Here is a 21,270-nt window from a genome sequence, read left to right as displayed (position 1 = left end):
TATCACGCTATCACCTACGGGGAATGAGCAGTGAACCTTTATTTCCTCAACGCATTCTGTAACAACGTGTAATCTAACGACGCATATTTGAATGTTGTTATGCTTTAAGCTAGCTTCACATTATAAATAAAGACAATCTGTAGTATATTTAGTATCAGCATTGCACCCGTGCGAAGCCGGGGCGGGTCGCTAGTACCATTATAAATTTCGAAGTATTATTGTTATCCAATTAGTCTAGAAATTTCATCTCCAGCTTATAAGAGAATATACAGATATGTTTTATTTTGTTTTTGTTACATCACATTTTAAAGGGAATAAAAAACGTTTATTTATTATTTATTTATTCATAAGTCAACACCAACAAGTAGTACAACAACAAATACAAAATTAATAAAGTAAACATAAGTATCTAGATAATTGCCTACTTTTTTACAGGTGTTCCTAAGTTACTAAGAATATCGTCAAAATCGAAATAAGTCAAATTAAAAATTGTCCATTTAGTATACAGTAATAAATATTCGAGATTAAATTCAATAGGTATAAATATACAAACGCTTGTAGAATATTCGTCTGAATATTTTAAAAATACCTAGGTATCAAATAAATTATAAGGTTTTTTTTACTAATTTTTATTTCTAAGACAGTAGATAATAAAAATATCCGAAAGCCGATATATCAAAATAAAAAAGTCCTAAGTAAAGATCTTATACCGTGGCAAAACATTAATGTAGATAATTTCGCAATATTGTTGTAGAACTATGAAGAGAAGTTTTTTAAAAATTTTGATCGCTCTATTTTTCAATTCTTTGTCTCAAAGAAATTACACGATTTAAAAACACTCATATTTCTTCCCAGCAAAAAGCAATGACATCATGGTAACATGGACGACACTCAACAACACTGGCGAGACCAGGGTTCAATATGGGGAGGGCATTATGGATAAGGAGGCAGTCGGCTCCCGAAAACTCTTCATAGACGGAGGGCCGCTTCGAAGGAAGATGTGGATACACAGAACTCTACTACCCGATCTGAAATATGACACGAAATATGGTAACTCTTGAGCATTTGTAAAGTATGTGAAAATTTGTGATGTCTTTTTACATTTGATAAGTATGCCTAAAGCCCTATTATAGGGAGAAGATCATGCAAATGACCCACTGTTTCATATAAATGATAGAGTAAAACAATGGTTAGTTTGTTTTCGTGGTTATTTTTTTATGATTTCTTTTAAAGGTTACTGAGATTTGCATGTAGGGGGTTTAAGAAATATAGGGATTTCACGGGGAGGTAAAAATAACTTCGTCGATATTAATGTTAGCAGTGCTAGAATTGCAGGGGCGGATTTAGGGGAGGGATACAGCCCCGGGACCTCCATAAAAGAGACCTCGGATTTTTTTTTTAAACCCCGATGACTTGTAACCATCTTTTCCTTTAACATTTTTTTCGCTGTTTTATCTTTATCTATAGTACTTTGTGCAAATATGATGAGATTGTTCTATAATATTAAAAAAAAACAACAGATTTATCTATCATTGAAAAACTCCAGTGAAAAAATACTTGGAAGGGGGCTCCGCTTCTTTGTTGCTCCATAGCCACTGGATCTCTAAATCCGGCCCTGTAGGACTGTATTAATTATTTTGTATTCACCGTCAGTAAATTTAGCATACCTTAAAGCGCCTTACAAAATATTATGGCAATTTTGTTTAATACTGAATATTATGATTGGTGCTAAACAAATTACTTAATTTAAAATTAATCATCAATTCAATTAATCATTCTAATTTGCTATATCATGAGTGTTTAAATTTTTTTTAAATCGATAGTATGATTTTGAAAAATAGAAAGAGACGATTTAGAGTATTTTAGAGGATGCTCAGAATGGAAATGTGCAAATAGAGTGCCATATCTAATGTCAAAATAAATGTAATGATTTAGTTTTAAGTTGATATAATATTGGTCTAAATATGGCAGTGTATCACGTGGGGTCGGTGTTCGGCTGGTCAGAGCAGTTCTCGTTCAAGACTCCTCCGAAGGGAGAGGACTGGGTTGTTCGAGCTGCTATTTACGGTGACATGGGAAATAAGAATGCTCATGTAAGACATACTTCATGATTTTTTTTATTTAACAATAAGCAATTTCTTCCATAGCCTTCTTGACTTTCTCTTAGGCCTATTTAAATTTTTGTATGTGCAATGTATGTACAAATTACAAAGAGATGTGTCACAAATGACGAACATACTTTTTTTCTATTGCAATGTTTTACATATTCCCTATGGAACTCTTTGAATGTTTTTTGCTCCGGGGGTTGTGGGTTCGACTCCCACCTGAATTTGGGTGTAACATATGTATTTATTTACATAATTATGTATTATTTGTTTTTATCAATAATAATTATATAGCTATGTCAGTCAGCTGTTACCTATAACATAAGCATTAAGTTGCTTACCTTAAAATCAGACGACCGTGTGTGAATGTTATAAGATATGTATTTATTCATATCATTGGTCCAGTCGCTTTCATACCTGCAAGACGAGGCACAACGTGGACATTTCGATGTGATTCTCCACGTGGGGGACTTCGCCTACGACATGGACACAAATAACGCCCTAGTGGGGGACGAGTTCATGAGGCAGATCCAGCCACTAGCCGCCCTATTGCCCTACATGACCTGCCCTGGGAACCACGAGTCCAAGTAGTATGTATTTGTCGAGCAATTTTTGGAAGAAATAGGTTGCGACACAATAATGTTAATGCTGATTCTTCAAATAAACTTTTAAACCGACTTTAAAACCTTCTCAAATTTTTAGATTTTCATAAAAGTCTTGGTCCCAAATTGTTCAGTAAAAATTTCGAGTATCTAAAGCATATTTTCTACTTTTAAATAAATTGGTACCATGTGTCATTATCATAGAATTAGAAAACAGATACACAAAAGCATTTCAAATCAACGATTGTCACGCTTAAACTCCCGATATTTCGGAGACATTGCAAACGCTATGGTCAATAGCAATCGTCAAATCACTATAGCAATATGTATCCGATGTGTGTATATGTGTCCGTATAAGTAGAAGAAACCGTAGAGCTCCCGGGTAGGGTCGGCAACGCGCTTGCGATGCTTTCAGTGTTGTAGGTGTCTATAGGCTTCGCTAACCACTTACCATCAGGTGGGCCGTACGCTTGTTAGCCGACCTTGCTGTATAAAAATAAAATTCGACTTTTACAAATAACATACATTTGTATGAATTGTAGATTATCTATAATTAAATATCCCGTTACACAATATTATTGTCATGATTCTAAACAAAAAAAACAAGGAAATAGAAAATCACCTCAACCTCGTACCTAAAAAGGTATAAGCTTGATGTAATTTTGATTAGGCTTTTTCCTTGCTTTATATACATTTATAAAACTGATTTTAGTAAAAATGAAAACAGTAACTATGATACTACCTATTTCACTAGTAACTTCAGCAACTACCGCAACCGGTTCTCCATGCCTGGTCCTTACGAGAGTATGTTCTATTCCTTCGACCTCGGCCCCGTACATTTCGTCTCCATCTCCACGGAGTTCTACTACTTCCTAGAGTACGGGACCAAGATGCTCGCCAACCAGTTTAACTGGCTGCGTGAGGATCTCAAGGAAGCGAACAGACCGGAGAACAGGTAAGGAATCTTATAAATATTCTATTGAGGTACGCAGTAGGTGAGGCACAAAAGGAAATATCGTCCTTGTTGTTTTAAATCTAATTACACACTCGTTTCAGACTCCTTACTAGTTATTTATTCGAATTTGAAAACATAATTGTTTATTTGAATGTTCGTTCGTAGTACTTTAGTCACAAAAATATCAGAACAATCAGATATCATGTTATCAATAGTAAAGACATAATTATTAAAGTTTAGTCAGTTATCCTACAGACTACTAATAAATCGATATCTCCTACACATAAACTCAGCACTTATTTTTTCAGTAACAGTATTTTTGTCATTAGAACTTCGTTACTTACGTTAGTTTTTTTAACTACGCGTAGTTAGTAGTCTGTAAACTGTTGGCTCAAAATTAAAGTAGCAAATAAAGTTTTAACTGAGGTAGGGCACAGCAGGAATTTCCTGCTCAAAATATGGAGCAGCCCGACTGGGGTAGTACCTCGACCTTACAGAAGATCACAGCTAAATAATACTGTTTTCAAGCAGTATTGTGTTCCTGTTGGTGAGTAAGGTGACCAGAGCTCCTGGGGGGATTGGGGATTGGGTCGGCAACGCGCTTGCGATGCTTCTGGTGTTGCAGGCGTCTATAAGCTACGGTAATCGCTTACCATCAGGTGAGCCGTACGCTTGTTTGCCGAACTAGTGATTTAAAAAAAAAAGTTCGCTTTTAAATTGATTACCCTCCATTTTAGGGCTAAACGACCTTGGATCATTCTGTACGGCCACCGGCCCATGTACTGTAGTAACTCAGACGACATCGACTGCAGTTTTGAATACACTAGGAAGGGATTGCCTTTCATCGGGCTGTATGGTGAGTATTTTATTATAATGACGATGTCTTTGTAACCAATAATTTGAAACAGATTTGACGAAGGCTTTTGATATAGTCAATCGTAATTTTTGGTTGTGAATAGTTTACATAACCTCCGAAGATCTTTACATGTAAAGTTGTTTTTATCTCTTATTATATGTATATTAGGTGCGTCACTGGAGCACACAACTGGAGCTAACTCCTTGAGAAAGGTTACCGTGATATTTAAAAATACGTTTATCTCATTCTCGCGTGCTGCGCGTTACTTTTTTGTGGTAAAACATCACTTCCAGAGCAGACCCCGTCACTCTTTACTGGCGTTATATCGTTTATTAAGGATTAAATTCCGAAAACTGGGCTATATCTTTGGTTCCCCACCCTCCCCCCAGGCCTGGAGCCTCTGCTACAGGAGTTCGCCGTGGACGTGGTGGTGTGGGCGCACGAGCACAGCTACGAGCGCACGTGGCCACTTTATGACTCCAAGGTCTACAACGGGTCACGTCTCGAGCCCTACCGGAACCCCGGGTAAGACACAACCCCCAATATTCCCTCAATATCGTCTGCACCTAAGATAAAAAACTTAATGTTTATGTTATAGGTTAGCTGATTTAACTATTTTTGTTCGATAAATACATACAAAATATTTCTTATAAATAATAAAAACATATATCAAGCATAGACTCGACGCGGGAGCAGAAACCGCGTTTCCGACTACAATACATTTTACTAACTTTTTTATGTATCTTCTATTCGGTGTGATGTTTACCTGCGCGAAGATTCGCGGAAGTCGGAATAAAAATCTTTGAGTTGCGTTCAAGTGATTTAAAATAACGTTTTTTCCAAATATTAACCTCACAAAGGTGTCCCACAGGGCCCAAGTTTAGATCCTGTATTATTTGTTCTTTGTGCTATTATGAAATGTTTATATTCTGCTTATAACATATATTCGGTGAGTCGACATTCTTATATATTGGCATATTTATTTCACATATCAATTTCACGCATGTAAACAAAACGCTAGATCAGTTTGAATCAAAAATTGCTTCAGTAGAATAAGTTATTTTATTTTATTTTTTGGAAAAAATTCGTGCTATGCATTTCAGATATTGATTGGAATCAATTAATGTAAACATATTTTCTATGTACATAATACAGTTATTTACTTTAAATAATCAACTTCAAGTCTTCATATTGTATAGAAGATAATAATAATAATATAAATGTGATAAAACCATCGAAATACCTTACCCAATACTGGTGGTATTTATAACACTAAAAACTGTTACTGACTCCTATATTTCAAATGTTATATCTGATACTGGAATCTTTTGGTAATAGTTCAGTAATAATAATTTTAATGTTATTGTAGAAACACAGTGCACTATTAAAATGTTCATTTTTATTGTGCCACTGCTTATCACAACAAATGTATTTTAAAATATCGCTGTGATCAAGAATTTAGTTAAAATGTAATATCCCAGAATTGCACGTGATCCATGAAATCACTAACGTAATATAATACTACGTATGTATTTAAGTATATATGTATTTTATATCACTAATTTTGAATGTATATATAGCAAAATGGCTTTTTTTTATTATTTTTAAATTTTTGTTCAGTTTTTTTTTCACTTTATCACAAATGCGCTTATGAGTCCCGCGATAACATCTCTCACCACCATGGGTAGACTGGTAGAGATCTCTTACAGAGATAAGCTCGCCCTTGCCAACATTTTTTGTAAAAATGACTTGTAATTATGATTTTTTTAAAGTGCAATAAAGAATATATATACATAATAGACTAAAGGGTTATCATTGGTACGTGGTGATGATAAGTGTCGTATTGGCCGCAGAGCGAATATAATAGACTAAAGGGTTAACATTGGTACAAATGTCGTATTGGCCGCAGAGCGCCAGTCCACCTCGTGACGGGCTCGGCCGGCTGCCAGGAACGCACGGACAAGTTCAGACGTGAGTCGTCTTTTTGTTATTGTTACTGCTGTTGGGAGGTAGTCTGTTGAGGTAGACTTTGCTACAGGAGAATTTCAATAAAAATATATTTAAGTAGTATAATAAATACATCATCATGCAGCGTCTTCGGTGCGACAAAGCCAGTACTGCGGTCACCAATCCGCCTGCCCAGCGTGGTGACTATGGGCAAAACACATGAGTTCACGTTATTTTTGGCGTAAACTTGTGGAAGCCTATGTCCAGCAGTGGACTGCTTGTAGGCTGTAATGATGATAATGATGATAATAAATACGCTCATATTTGACGACCTCGAGAATATGCTTGAAGGATGTAGTTATTACTGAAGGTCTCACAATCTATGGAACCTATTAGAATTAAAGTCCTTTGTAGAGTCTAGAATCATATCCAGTCCAAAAAATCGACCATAACCATGACACGACGCCACTATATTTATAAGCAACATAAATATTCTTTATAAAACAAAATTAATCGCATCGTGTTGCTAGGCTCGAACCTTGAAAACGACTGGACATATTTGGCAATTTTTTGGTTATAATGATTGTGCAGGTTTTATAGTATGGAAAACTAAGAAAATTGCGTAGTATAAAGAAAATTTTCAGAAAACGTTTCACAGTTCTTAAGATGACGAAGTCTGTCGAGTCAGCTGGTGTCTGACTAGCTGGGTCTAAATAAATAAAGTTATAGATATTGACGCTATACCGAACTTAACTGAGGTAGGTCACAGTAGGAAATATCCTGCTCGATTTTGGAGCAGCTTGACTGAGGTAGGCCTTCGACCCCTTACAGAAGGTCAAAACTAAATAATACTGCTTTCAAGCAGTGTTGTGTTCCTGTGATGAGGGAAGTGACCAGAGCTCCTGGGGGGAATTAGGGATAGAGTCGGCAACACGTTGCGATGCTTGTTGTATTGCAGGCGTCTATAAGCTACGGTAATCGCTTACCATAAGGTTTGCCGACTTAGTTGTATTACAATAAATAATTGTGTGCACAGCGCACAGCCCTGCCTGGTCCGCCTTCCGCTCCAGTGACTACGGCTACACGCGCTTGAAGGCTTACAACCACACGCACGTACATTTCGAACAGGTGGGTCATCTCTAACCATTATTATACAGCTGAAGACTTTGTTCTTTTCATTGTGAAACAATTTTTCCGAGTTTAATGAACCGCGATAAAATCCAAAAAAAATTGTTTCATTATAATGAGTGAAATTCACGTAAACATTAAAAAAACAATATTTCCTTACTTTGTCTGAACACTACTCTCAGAAACTACGGGTTCCAATTGAAAAATTCTTTTTCTGTTAGATAGTCCGGATGAAACCGCGGGTCACAACTAGTATATACATATATACTCGTAATATAATGAGGCCATGACGAGAGCTGGTGACCAGCGCTGGTCCTCTAATCGTAACAACCGAGTGAGTGGCGCAACGGTCACAGCCATGGATTGTATCTGTCGCGCTGGCGGTTGCGGGTTCGATCCCCGCACATGACAAACATTTGTATTGGCCATACAGGTGTTTGCCGTGGTCTGGGTGTTTGTGCAGTCCTTGTGGGTCTCCCCACCGTGCCTCGGAGAGCACGTTAAGCCGTCGGTCCCGGTTGTTATCATGTACACCTGATAGCGATCGATATTCATAGTAGGGAATATATCCGCCAACCAGCATTGGAGCAGCGTGGTGGATTAAGCTCTGATCCTTCTCCTACATGGGGAAAGAGGCCTATGCCCAGTAGTGGGATATTACAGGCTGAAGCGATTGCTATGCAATTATTTGCGATAATACTGTTAGCGATGATCAAGCGGTGAATCAAAATGTTTTAATTTATCGCTATTCATTTATCTCGCCACAAGAGCTTAACAAAAATTCACCTCCCTACAGATTTTGTAAATATAAAAATAACAACAATTTCAGGTGGATGTGGATCTCAAAGGCCAGGTCATAGACTCGATATGGATCATCAAGGACCATCACCGCCCTTACGACATCCCAGACCTTGAGAAATCACAACAATGACGTCACATAACACTATATTAACGACCAAACTTCAAAGATCTGACTCAAAGACTGTTCGGAAACAGTGTCAATTCATAAAAATTTATTTGTAATGACTTAAAATTAAATATGTGTTCTAAATTCATAGCATGTAATAAATATAAGTGTGTAATAGCTGTTTGTTTTATTTCTTTCTTCACATCCAACCGATGAGTTAAACCGTCGTACCTTACTACCTCATTTAACATTTCATAGAGTACACGTGTAAAGATTTCTTAGACAAAGCCAATGGTAAGAAGAGTTATCGGTAAGTAATGTACGAATAAGATATATAATATATATCTTACCCAAAAAGTCTGAGACTATCGTTACAGCGTCACTTGTTGGATCTATATAGTTCGCATCATGTAAAAAGAACGCTGAAAGAAACTGGAGGGGGTGCGTTTGCGCATGGGTATACTCGCGCACAAGTACTACTGTTTTATTTTTTAATTAGGCTTTCACTCGCGGCTTCGTATAATGGTTATTGGTAGGTACATTAAAAAATACTAGAAATACAAGTGCGAATAATTCGGACTAAATAAGTATAATAATTATCACTTTACAAAATCACAATTTTTTTTTAAACAAAAGCAATAACAAATTTTTTAGTTATTGAAATGTCGTATTCAAAAATAATAATTATCTGTACTCTCGATATTCGTATCTTAATAGTTTTTATGTGTTTAAAATGATAAATTGATAATTGTTTTTTAGTGAAATAAATAGTAAATGGAGAATTTTGTAATTTAAAACTTTTGTGCGCGATAATAATTTGAGTCGACGTCGAACTGTCAACCGCTGTCAACCAATAGCACACCGGCAAGCATGCGACAGTGATAAACACTCCCGTCCCCCTACCCCGTACCACCAAATAGACCGATAAATCGCTTCTGCGCAGCTTCAAGGCCAGCGTTCTTTTTACATGACGCGAACTATAGCACGGACGCGGAGCGAAGAATTTCGTACAATGACCTTTTTGCCTACTGCCAGTGGTTCTCAAAATTTTATATAAAGTACGAAGCTTTAAAAAATCGGTAGAGTTTAGAATTTGGTATGTCTTAGAACTCGTTGTTAGCACACTACACTAAATCTACGCTGTCTGTCCGTGGATCGGTCTAGTCATAGAATAAAATATTTTTTGTTTAATCATAGAAAATAAGTTATATATAAGCTATAAGTATATATACATATGTATAAATAAAACTTAGTGAATATATTACTATGTGTACAATTTGGTGGCTATACTTTGTATATGCAAAAAAATCTTAGATTTATTGCTGAGTGAAAAAAGACACCAATAAACACACATTCGCATTTAATATAAGTATTGTTAACTTTTGACTTAAATTAAAAATGAAAAACGTTGAATCTTGTGACTTAAATTTGGTAAAAAAAAAGTAAAAAGGTTGACAAACTGTGAATACGGCTATCACTACACCTGTGTGAGCGCAACGGCAATATGTTTATACGCGAGCGACAAAGGCCAAAGATGAAGGATCAATGTACGAAATTCTTCGTGCTCCGCGTCCGTGCTATAATTGAGAATCTAATATCGTATATACATGAAAAAAAAATCATGTTAAATCAAATGAATTTAAGATTACATAATAATCACATATAATAATATACATAATATTTAATTTTGTTTTTTATGACTACGTCGTAATAAGCGTAAGGTTCTCCTAATGGTGCCTACCATGTTACTGTAGCTTACAGACGGCTACAACACCAGAAGCTTTACAAGCCTGTCGCCGACCTATCCCGAGCCTCCCTCGTAGCTCTGGCCTTGCACCTCACTCACCACAGGGACACTGCACGGGAGGCACAGGAGGTTCCCCCCCCACTACCGCGGTAAGTCTGCTCAGCGCAGTAACTCAGTGAGCCGGCGTGTTGCCCGCAGGGCGCCCGTGCACGTCGTGACCGGCTCCGCTGGCTGCCAGGAAGGCCGCGACCACTTCCGACGTGAGTGACGGTTACCTATCGCTGTCTTTAACTCTTAAAGGCCTTCTACACGGTCGGGATCGACCGCCGACCATCGTGTCCTTGGTCGCGGGTTGATATAAAAATGGACAGTGTGGAAAACGGTTGACCCGACCAATATTTGTTTGATGTCAACGGCCTTGGTTGGTGATTTGCAATGTCTTTGGGACATTGGATCCGATTTATACAAAGAAAAGAACTTCACTTTATCATAAAAATGTTATTGCCAAACCCACCTTATGTCGCTTTAAAAGACATAGAGCTATCGCTTCAAATACCAGAAAAGAACTAACAAGTTGAGTCAACCACCGACCGTGTAGAATGAATACAAAAATTGCTTGACCCGACCAAGAACACGACGGTCGGCGGTCGATCCCGACCGTGTAGAAGGCCTTTTATGTCGCTTAATGAACGGAATAGTTAAATACTCTCATCGGGTACAATAACAATACTTCTTTTAACTTCATTACTTAATATTAAAGGGACAAAAATGAACGTCATTTGTTTAACTATTGTAATAATTATGATAAGTAAAAATAATTTTATTATTTGTGATTAAAAAATATCATTATATATTGTTCTTTACTCTATAGATATGTGTATATAGATAACCATGTAGAAAAAATATCATAAATGTTATAAGAATTAAGAACATGGACAAATGCAGTCCACACACAGACCGAGTTACGCGAGGCTATGCGATCTATAAGAATTAGGTCTGCATTTGTCTATGTTGTTATGAGGTTTATGAGATTTATTCATAGGGTAGTTTGTTTTTAAAAAAAAATATTAAATGAAAAAGCTTTATCGTATAATTTCAGGTAACGGTTTCAAGTGGTCAGCGTTCCGATCGCAAGACTTCGGTTACACGCGGTTCAAAGCTTATAACAAGACTCACATTAATATTGAACAAGTTAGTGCATGAATTTTAGTTTCTATAAGTTCAAATAAAGCTGTACTAATATGGTTAGACAGGCTAGTTCGCTGTCCATTCATGAGGAATGACCATATTTTCTAAGATGGTTTCTGGGTTTTTTTGTTTAGTTTTTGGACCCCCAAAAAATTATATCTGAAATTATATTGTAAAACTTTTTTCAACCATATTATATACGATTTTGTCGCCACTAGTTGGATTTTAAACTGACGCAAAATACTCAGAAGACGTAGTTACACATATCTACATACGCTTCAGCCTGAAATATCCCACTACTGGGCATAGGTCTCTTTCCCCATGTAGGAGAAGGATCAAATCTTAATCCACCACGCTGCTCCAATGCGGGTTGGCGGATATATTCCCTACTATGAGTAACGATCGCTATCAGGTGTACATGATAACAACCGGGTCCGACGGCTAAACGTGCTCTCCGAGGCAGGTGGGGAGACCCACTAGGACTGCACAAACACCCAGACCACGGCACATACCTGTATGGCCAATACAAATGTTTGTCAAGTGCGGGATCGAACCCGCAACCGCCAGCGCAATAGATACAATCTATGGCTGTGACCGTTGCGCCAACGCGGCATCATATCTACATACAAAACATTAATTCATAACTCTTGTTAGAATTTCGTTATGTGAATACAAAAATTTGTTCGTTTTCAAACTTTCTCTTAAAAGTTTTACTTTATTTTTTCAGATATCAGTGGATCTCGACGGGCAGGTCATAGACTCGTTTTGGCTCGTTAAGAATAGAACAAGTCATTTTTGACGTAAATTTAAAATAACGTAGAAATGTTTTAGTTTTTAATTTTTATCGAAATAAAGTTAAGTTCGTAGTAATATGATTATTAATTTATTCTAATCTTCACGCAAAAAAAAACTAAGTTTTCATCGTCTGCGCAAGTATTACGTCACATATCGGTATTTATTGTCATATATAGGTATTTGTATTTATTAATGTGTTTGATTTTGTTTAGACTGGTGATTGGACGTTGGTCTCTCAACGCCATGAAAAACACTTGAAAGCCATCAGTCCTGGTTGTAATTGTGAACATAATTATCGTTACTGTTAGGAATTTATTCAAAAACCGACGTAAAGGAACGTGACAGTGTTATGTTCAATTATTTCCTTTATGTAAATAGACCTTTGTCTATTAGTGGAATGTTTTTATCATTTCAAGTATTACTTTTGCTCGGCTGTCCAACTCATTGCCGATAAAATGTTTGTTGACCACTGAACATAAAAGGGTAGAAAGAAAAGAAAAACAATTTCAGAACTTTTTCATTCTTATTAAGGAATCATGTCCGTAGTTAACTAAATAAGGCAATATTACAATGCTTTTTCATGGCATCAGTCTAATTTTATAACACACATATAATTATTTCAGTTGAAATGTTAAAAAAATATTAAACAATATTACACTTTAAAAATATTGGTAGCAACGATAGCTAGAGATAAAATTAATAAACATATATGATAAGTTTTTAGTCTTTTTCACGTCAAAATTCCAATCAATCAAAGAGAAATATAGTACCTACGTTGCCTTTATAAAATTTAAACATAAATGATTTATATATAAAACTTTGATACTTAACAAATTGCAAAAAAATTCTACTTGTACAAAAACATGCCGTGATTTCAAAACTAAATTGAGAAAATAATAAAAAAAATACACAAAAGGTATAGATTAGGTCATATAGAACCAGCTCGGAAGCTCTACGTAGCAATCAATATCACTTATCCAGTGACTATTGAGCCAAAGCCGTGAACTTTGCACCCTGAAATTATAAAAACCAAGTAACAACGTTGAGGGCCTGTTTCACATGAAATAATAAATACAACTTTTTGGACCACAGGTTACGAATAGAAGTATCTGACATAAATTAATATATGCACTTTTATCTGTCATACGTCAGATACTTTCCAGCTTTAGCTTTTCTTCTGTTAGCAACTGGTCAATCTGGCAGATCTACAACTAACCCAAATCTTCTCATAAATAATTCCAAATTAAGCCTCATTTCAAAGACATATTCAAATATAGTTAACAACAAAAGTAACAAGTTTTTCGTCAAAGAACAATCATCAATCATTCTCTCCTCTCATTTTTAGCTTTGAAATATTTTTGTGCAATGAATTTGACATTTTGTTGTATGTTCAAATTTTGTTTGTATTTCTTTTTGACTCCGTTGACCACTGGTTTCTTAGGTTTCCTATTTCTCGGCTTATTTGAACCTATTTTTATTAATAATTGTCTTAGAAAACTTTTCTCATCCATACTATCAAATACCTCTGACGCTTTGCGCAAATGAGATATGATATCCTGAGCTAGTTTTGGATGTACGGAAACGGCACAGTTTCTGTTGTGCTCGAAGGGATCTTGAACACACATACATGTGTCCAATCTTATAGGTTTGCATTCACTATTACTACTACTAACATATTTCTTATAAAGTTGAAATTCCAATGGAACTGATTCAACGTTCGAAAACATATCCCTCTCAACTGGTTTTCCAACATATGGAGATATAATAAGCTTTTCAAAATTAAACGTACTGTAGTATTTAAAAAATCCTCCCAGTAACTGGTATAGTGTTTCATTAATTTGACTAAATTGATACTCCTTACAGAAAGCTGAGTTCCAACAATCTACAAAGTGTTCATCTACCTTTTCTTGCAAGTCCATCACCGACGGCAGAATATTCTTTTGTTGTAAATAAAATACAACAAATAGCGTTAGACAGTAGTTTGACATCATATTTACACCAGTTAAATTATGAATTTTCGCCCAGTACTTGACTAAAATAGCTAAATATAGTATCTTTTGGTCTGAGTTTAGGAAATAATTGATTAATGCACTGTTGCACACACCAGCCATACTAGTAAAGTTAACATCGCAAAATCTCCTTGTTGGTTTGTGGTAAAATTTAACTATGGGTATTTTTGCATTTGTAAGTGAAAATAATTCCTGGTAAATCTGTGGTCTCTGTCTCAAAATATTCCTAGCTTGAATAACAAACGGCCGATCCGGTGGATAGAACCAGCTCGGAAGCTCTACGTAGCAATCAATATCACTTGTCTTTATCCCTAATCCAGTGACTATCGAACCAAATCCATGAACTTTGCAACCTGAAATTATAAAAACCAAGTATGTAATAAAAGAGAATAAACATAAATATATATACGAAAAAATAATGGCTACAAGAAGTCTGCAAGGTTAGCTAGTTTATATTAAAAAAAAACTTAAATGTAATATTTTCTCTGTATTACACAGCAACAGTAATAACAATTACTTCTCAAAAATTATTTTTGCTGTCTCATACCAGACGACAACATTATTTAAAAGTTTGAAATTTTAACCCTTTCCAAGACAAAGTCTGTGTGGTCAGCTCTTCCCAATAAAATTCATTCATGTTACTCTTACCTGGCCACACAATACTGAGAGATTGGTGCAAATTATCAAATAACAACTGCAAAGTCTCCACCTCTTGCCTCGTGAGTCGAATATATTGCATTATTTCCTCCACTTGCTTTTGGAAATCACCGGCAAAAGTTAGTCTTGATATGTCACATATGTCACCTATAAGTTTTATAATAATAAAAATCAATCCTAGTTTATATAGAGAATGATTTAACTTTGTACATTTTTGTGGACAGTACCTAACTAATATTATGACATGAAATAAATTCTGAGGTTAAATTTAATTAGTTTTAATAATTCGGAGTTTTCTGTCAAGTACTGAGTGTATCTACATGATAATAATAATCGAAACATTACACAAACATCCGAAAATTTAAATAATTAATAACAAGTATGATAAAGTAAAGGGAAGATTTATTATTTTTTTCATAATAAAATTACACTATCAAGCTGTTACTAAGATTTAACTAAGAATTGAATATATTCTATTGATATAATGACCACTTTATAAATCAATTTAAAACTTGGTCTTGTTGCTTAATTCCTAAATAATCATACATTTTATTTGAAAATTATTACCGTTTGAATCCATCGCCTTGCTTTTAGGGTATGAGATATTATATCGAACTTAAAACATACGTAAGTGCTTTCAAACGTTTTAATTTAATTAAATATGTACACGGAAACACTTAAAATACTATAATTTTGTACTTCATATCTCAGACTGAGAGCAGTATGTTAATAATTTTATAATCATATTGTTATTAAGCTAATATTGTTTATATTAATTTTGACAATTGATTTTCGTGTTTCTTTTTTTTTAAGATTCACATTGTAGAAAATAAAATTAAACAATAAACGTAAAAGTTCAATATAAAACCACCAAAGAAAACCACAACATCACACAACACGAACACGGGAACGGGTCAACGGGAACATGACATGAGTTTGATTGACAATTTGACAGCAACACAATGCTGCCATCGTGAACAGTGTTGCCAACTTTATTTTTACCAAATGAAGCCGTGTAAACCACCAGAAACCACTTAAACTTATTGGCCTCCTAAACCACCAGAATTCCACTAAAAAAATCAAAGACAACGGCTACCTACCTAAATATAATTTGAAAATACAACAACAACAACGTAATTATTATCATGAAATAAAAAAAATAATTATTTAAGTTACGTACTACAGGAAACAATAATTAATGAAACTACAGAAAAAAAGGAAACAATTAGGTAAGTACATAACTACTAAAGAAGATCGTCTTCTGATGAATCAGCTTCATCTGCAATTTGTAATGTAATTACTTTCTGCTTTAGTAACAAAATGGTAACAAAAAAGTAATATAAACAGATAAAAAAGTAATTTTAATTACATGTTCCGATTCATGCTTATATAACTTTTGTTAAATTGAATCCAGAAATAAAATTGTTAGAAATAAATTATAGAGAATTTAATTATTAATAACATTGCTCTCTTTAACAATCTTGATAAAGTTAATAATTTTTAAGATAAATTATAAATAATGATTCAGGACACAGAGAGGCTGGTGCAGCAAATACTTGTGAGAGCGCGAAATTAACAATTAAAAAACAAGTATACACAATGAAATTTTTTAAAATCTCTATTAAAAATATCATGATTTATTGTATAAAGAATTTTTAAAAGTTTTTTTAGTTTTTTCTTTAATATATTTTTCATCACCAAATTCAACGCCACCCAAACCGTGCCCGAAAGCTAGTTAGTATTAAACATTCGAAAACAAAATTTTCGTTCGTTAATTAATATCCGCTCGCACAGGTCTTGCCTCTGACACACAGGTTCGTACAAGAATTCATGGCTATGATGTAGGTACATCACAGGTAGACTAATTTATGGGAGGTTAAATTTTTGTTATTTCTGACTCTACCTTAATTCTGGTGCTGCGGGAAGTGTATTTATGCTCCGTTCTGCGACTTTCACGCGTTATTTTCGAACAAATTTACGTAAAAATGATCTTTACTGCAAGATCAAAATACGATACGAACTGACTTTTAACGACTGACAAATAGACACTTTTAAACAAAATAACGCGTCAGACATAATATTCTAATAAAATTAGTAACATTGTGTGCTAGAATATAGGTATAGAAATTCGAAAAATAGCCAAAACCGAATAGGAGCACCCCGCTGTCCAAGTGGTCTTGGTCTGCCTTACCCCTAGAGTATTTTTTAAAGCCGGAGGTGCGGAGGGAGGGCAGCCCTTGGAAGGGCTGCACTTCCCGCAGCGCCGGAGCCAAGCGTTCTAACTTCAAAGGTGGTAGGTTAATTTTTTTCGATTTAAAAATTGAACCTCAAAATTTCAACCACGATATCTCTGTAACAACGGGGTTTACACCAAAATAGTTGTCCGGGGGGGTGAAAAACCTACACTCCCTCCCACCCCCCACTCCCAATTTCCCCCCCAACCACATCAATTTCTTGCCGGCGATGTACACCATAACCTGATTCCTTAATAACGTACCACACATCATGCAGTTAGCTACTGGACCACCAGTGCTTTCCACAACTTGCAACCAATCCTTTAATCCTGGGTCACGTAACCAACAGTCCCGAAACTTTTGGGTGTACTGTGGCTTGGGCATTATCAAATACTATTTAAAACTATTTCAAAAATAATTTTACAGCCCTAAACAGTTTAAAAACAAATTAAAGCAAGATTGAGAAGTAAGTATCATTTACAGATTAGAGAACGATAGCGAACCAATAGCGAACTGTACTGTTCACTGAACTGACTGACGAGTGAGTAAATAAATAACAACTTGTTCTTTCGAATCAAATCAAACTTAACCCAATAGTTGAACATATAAAGTTTATGTTCATTCAAGAAATTCATAAATTATTTTCGGGGAATTCCCAACAGCCGACAGGCTTGAATTCGTTTGGTGTTGCCTACACAACAGAAATAAACCATTCTTTCCTGTTGTGTGTGCCTGTAAAAAAAATCCTAGAAAAATACTAGATCATTCTTTAGTGGTAAGCTATGAAGCTTACCACTAACTGGAACAAACCTAAACCACTAAAAAATCCACTAGCCACTAAAACAAAATTTTTCCCGCCAAAAGGGGTGTCTAAACCACCAGATCTAGTGGAAAATCCACTAAGTTGGCAACACTGATCGTGAAAGAAGTTCCTTTTTACCCGACTGCCAAGGAAGGGTTATGTTTTTCGCGCGTATCTTTTATGTATGTATGTATGTAATATTCTTTACTACCTCATATTTCCAGAACCACTGAACGGATTTACATAATTGAGGTATCGTTAGGTTCGTCTTAGCTGCCCAAGTATTCTTAGATAGGTGACATTAAAAAAAAAATCAAACACAGCGGCTGCGCGAAGCCATTGTAGTTAATGAAAAAAAAAATTTTTTTTCGAATACTACAATATGGGTATCAAATTGAAGGGCACAATACAAGGATTTTAAAAAGGTATATCATGATTATTATTACCGTAATACTAATAAAGAAATACAATATTAAAGTTTAAAAAATGTGGACTTTGCTCTTTCCCACGCCTGTGCCATGCCAAACTCGCCTCCTAGGCGACGATTAACTTCGGGGTGTAGCCTTTCTAATAAAATACAATGGTTAAAAAAAAACATACAATTAAAATTACAAATAAAAATTAATAAATGTCACACCAATTTACAATTACATTAATAAAATCAATAACAAATACATAATACCAAATACAAACAAATAATTTTAATAATAATTTCATTATATTAAAACTAATAGGTAGTTGTTGACTTAAGCAGTCACCTATTTCTAAAGGTCAGGCTTACGTTGCTTTGAGCAGAGTGAGATCTTTCTCCGGACTTGCTATCAGTTCTCTTGACCCTAAAAAATTGTTTTAATGAATTGAATCGATTACGTAATTTGTCTGACTAAAAAGACATAAATAAAATAATAATTAAAAAAAAAACAAATAACCCGCCTGCGTGAAGAACAACTAATAGAAAATCAACTGAAAAAGCTGGAACAAGATAAAAATTCAATATGCACACAAAGTCAGCGAAATAAATAGAAACAATAATAAACATTTTGTGCTGTACATTTAAAATATATTAATACGGTAGTCCTTGTTCCAGCTTTTTCAGTTGATTTTCTATTAGCTGTTCTTCACGCAGGCGGGTTTTTTGTTTTTTTTTTAATTATAATTTTTTTTTATAATTAGATAGGCTTGCGTTTGACCACTATTTCACCTGATGTTAAGTGAGAATGTGGTCTAGGATGGAGCACGCTTACCTACGAGTAGCCTATTCACTCGCGACTTAAAGATCCCCAGATTGTAGCTATCCGGAAACAAAGACGCTGGTAGAGAGTTCCATTCTTTAGCCGTACGCATCAAGAATGTACTTGCGAATCGCTTACCGCTTAGTGCGTATGTCAACCATATAAGGGTGGCGTAACGCAGGGCGACTGGTTGTTCGAAGGAGGAAGGGGCAGGGAGGAATCAGGTCGTGGAGTTCCTACGCACACTCTCCGAAGTGAACCCGATAAAAAACCGACACCTAAGCTGATGATCCAAGCTTTACAGCTTTGCAGCGACCAGAGGTTCATCAACAATGAGCCTCTTGGCTCGCCTCTCGATTGACTCGAGAAACTCCAGCTGGTACTTGGCAGAATCATCCTAAAGATGAGAGTAGTACTCCATGCATGAGCGAACTTGAGCTGGTATAAATTTAAAAGCTGTTCCGGAGTGAAGTACTGTCTCACCTTCGAGAGGACGCCCATTAGTTTTTTGGCAGCTATTCGAGCCTTTGCTTCTATGTATGTACGAGCTAAAATTGAGGGTAGATAATACAGTATCGCCAAGAAGCTCCATGTGATCAGCTATGGGCACGGGCACACCACGGAAAGAGGGACTCAGGTGAAAAGGACTCCGCTTTGCCGAAAAGAGACACGTCTGGGTCTTAGAGGCATTGAACTTGACCTTACCTACTTACATAATTACATAATACAAAGTATTATTAATAAGATTTAAATAACGAGATATATTTAATAGATTGCTGATAATATATTGGAATACATTAAATATAGATATATACTTAATGTGTCTTATGTATTATACAATATTAAATAAAATTATTAATCCGCTAGACTATGAACCGAACCGACAGCTGTGTAGATTTTTTTTTCTGGTAACCTCTTGAAAATAAAAGGCTATAGACTTGATTCTCAGATAATTAACAAATAAGTTATCGATTTGTATTTAGCATAAATAAATAAACGAAAATCTAAATAAGACAGTGCTTAGAACGCATTGCATTAATAAGTTCTGTGCTATAATACGCATGTGAAGTGCGGCAGACAAGCAAACACTGTTTTCAATAGTCGAGTAACCTCATTGGGGGCATCCATTAATTATGTGAGCTATTTTTCGTTCAGTTTAGACTCCTCCCCCCCCCTAGGTCAGATTTAGTGAGATCTGCCTGGACCCCCTTACTTGAGATTGACGCTAAAAATATTTTAAAATAAATTTATTTTTATTATTCGGGAAAACAATAAACCTTTCAGGTACACTATAGGTAGTTTATTTAAATTAAATAAAATTCAAAGCAAAAACGATAAATCAAACACATTTTTAAATTTTTACTCAAACCATAGAGATTCGTGTGTTTTTTTGTGTAATATTTTATATTTTTTGACGACGCGTTGGCGCAACAGTTTGTGGCTGTAGCGCTGACGGTTGCGGGTTCGATCCCCGCACATGCGAAACATTTGTATTGGCCATACGTCTCAATTTTGTAGAAATAATTTTTATCTGATCCGAATGTGGAAACACCTTACATTTTATTTGATATAGTTGCCAGTTACTCACATAGATATGCTATATCATTTGAACTTCATTATTATAATATTAATTATTAAAAGAAAGCGAATGTTCTAAAATCGCATTCAAAAGACTAGTTCCTATGATTGACTAACTTGATGATGGACAAAAATGCTATATGAAAGGCTTTCTAATTTAAGATTAAAGGCTCCCGGATAAAATATACCGGTTAATATAGGAATATACCGGAAACAGGCTAAACTGTTAAAGGATACCGGCTCTTTCTCCATACAAACGTAGTCGACTGTTTTCTCCCTGGATAATAATGATAGATCAAATATTTTTTTAACAAAAACCTTTAACTGCCATGACCACGCCTCTATGCCTTGGTTTTTTCATTCTTATTATCACAGAGAGTAGAAGTCTCCAAAATCTAGTAATATAGTCTAATTTTTTATACATTTTCAGACACTCATTAAAGAAAAATTACGCATATTTTCAAAAAATCGAGAACATAGCTGAAGGTTTTTTTTAGTTACATAAAAATATTAAAAAAAAATTGGCAA

The 21,270-nt window shown here is 35.2% G+C and overlaps 2 protein-coding genes across 2 annotated transcripts; one reads left to right on the top strand and one right to left on the bottom strand.

Annotated features, from left to right (window-relative positions):
* Positions 1-857: 857 nt before the first annotated feature.
* On the top strand, positions 858-12,305 carry LOC123661151 (acid phosphatase type 7). The gene is made up of 9 exons (XM_045596142.1): positions 858-1,050; positions 1,972-2,093; positions 2,511-2,695; positions 3,462-3,662; positions 4,400-4,518; positions 4,908-5,043; positions 10,446-10,507; positions 11,347-11,438; positions 12,163-12,305. The coding sequence occupies exons 1-9, from the start codon at positions 873-875 to the stop codon at positions 12,232-12,234; spliced, it is 1,167 nt and encodes a 388-aa protein (XP_045452098.1). The 5' UTR covers positions 858-872; the 3' UTR covers positions 12,235-12,305.
* A 429-nt stretch (positions 12,306-12,734) lies between these two features.
* On the bottom strand, positions 12,735-17,514 carry LOC123661185 (terminal uridylyltransferase Tailor-like). Its single transcript, XM_045596170.1, has 3 exons — positions 17,394-17,514; positions 14,888-15,043; positions 12,735-14,592 (listed from the first exon to the last, which is right to left on the bottom strand). Exons 1-3 carry the CDS (start codon positions 17,512-17,514, stop codon positions 13,553-13,555), a joined length of 1,317 nt encoding a protein of 438 aa, XP_045452126.1. The 3' UTR covers positions 12,735-13,552.
* Between the last annotated feature and the right edge of the window lie 3,756 nt (positions 17,515-21,270).

This window comes from Melitaea cinxia, chromosome 16 (genome assembly GCF_905220565.1).
Source record: "Melitaea cinxia chromosome 16, ilMelCinx1.1, whole genome shotgun sequence".
In the NCBI taxonomy this organism is placed as follows: domain Eukaryota; kingdom Metazoa; phylum Arthropoda; class Insecta; order Lepidoptera; family Nymphalidae; genus Melitaea; species Melitaea cinxia.
This window is presented reverse-complemented; position numbering and strand designations above follow the sequence as displayed.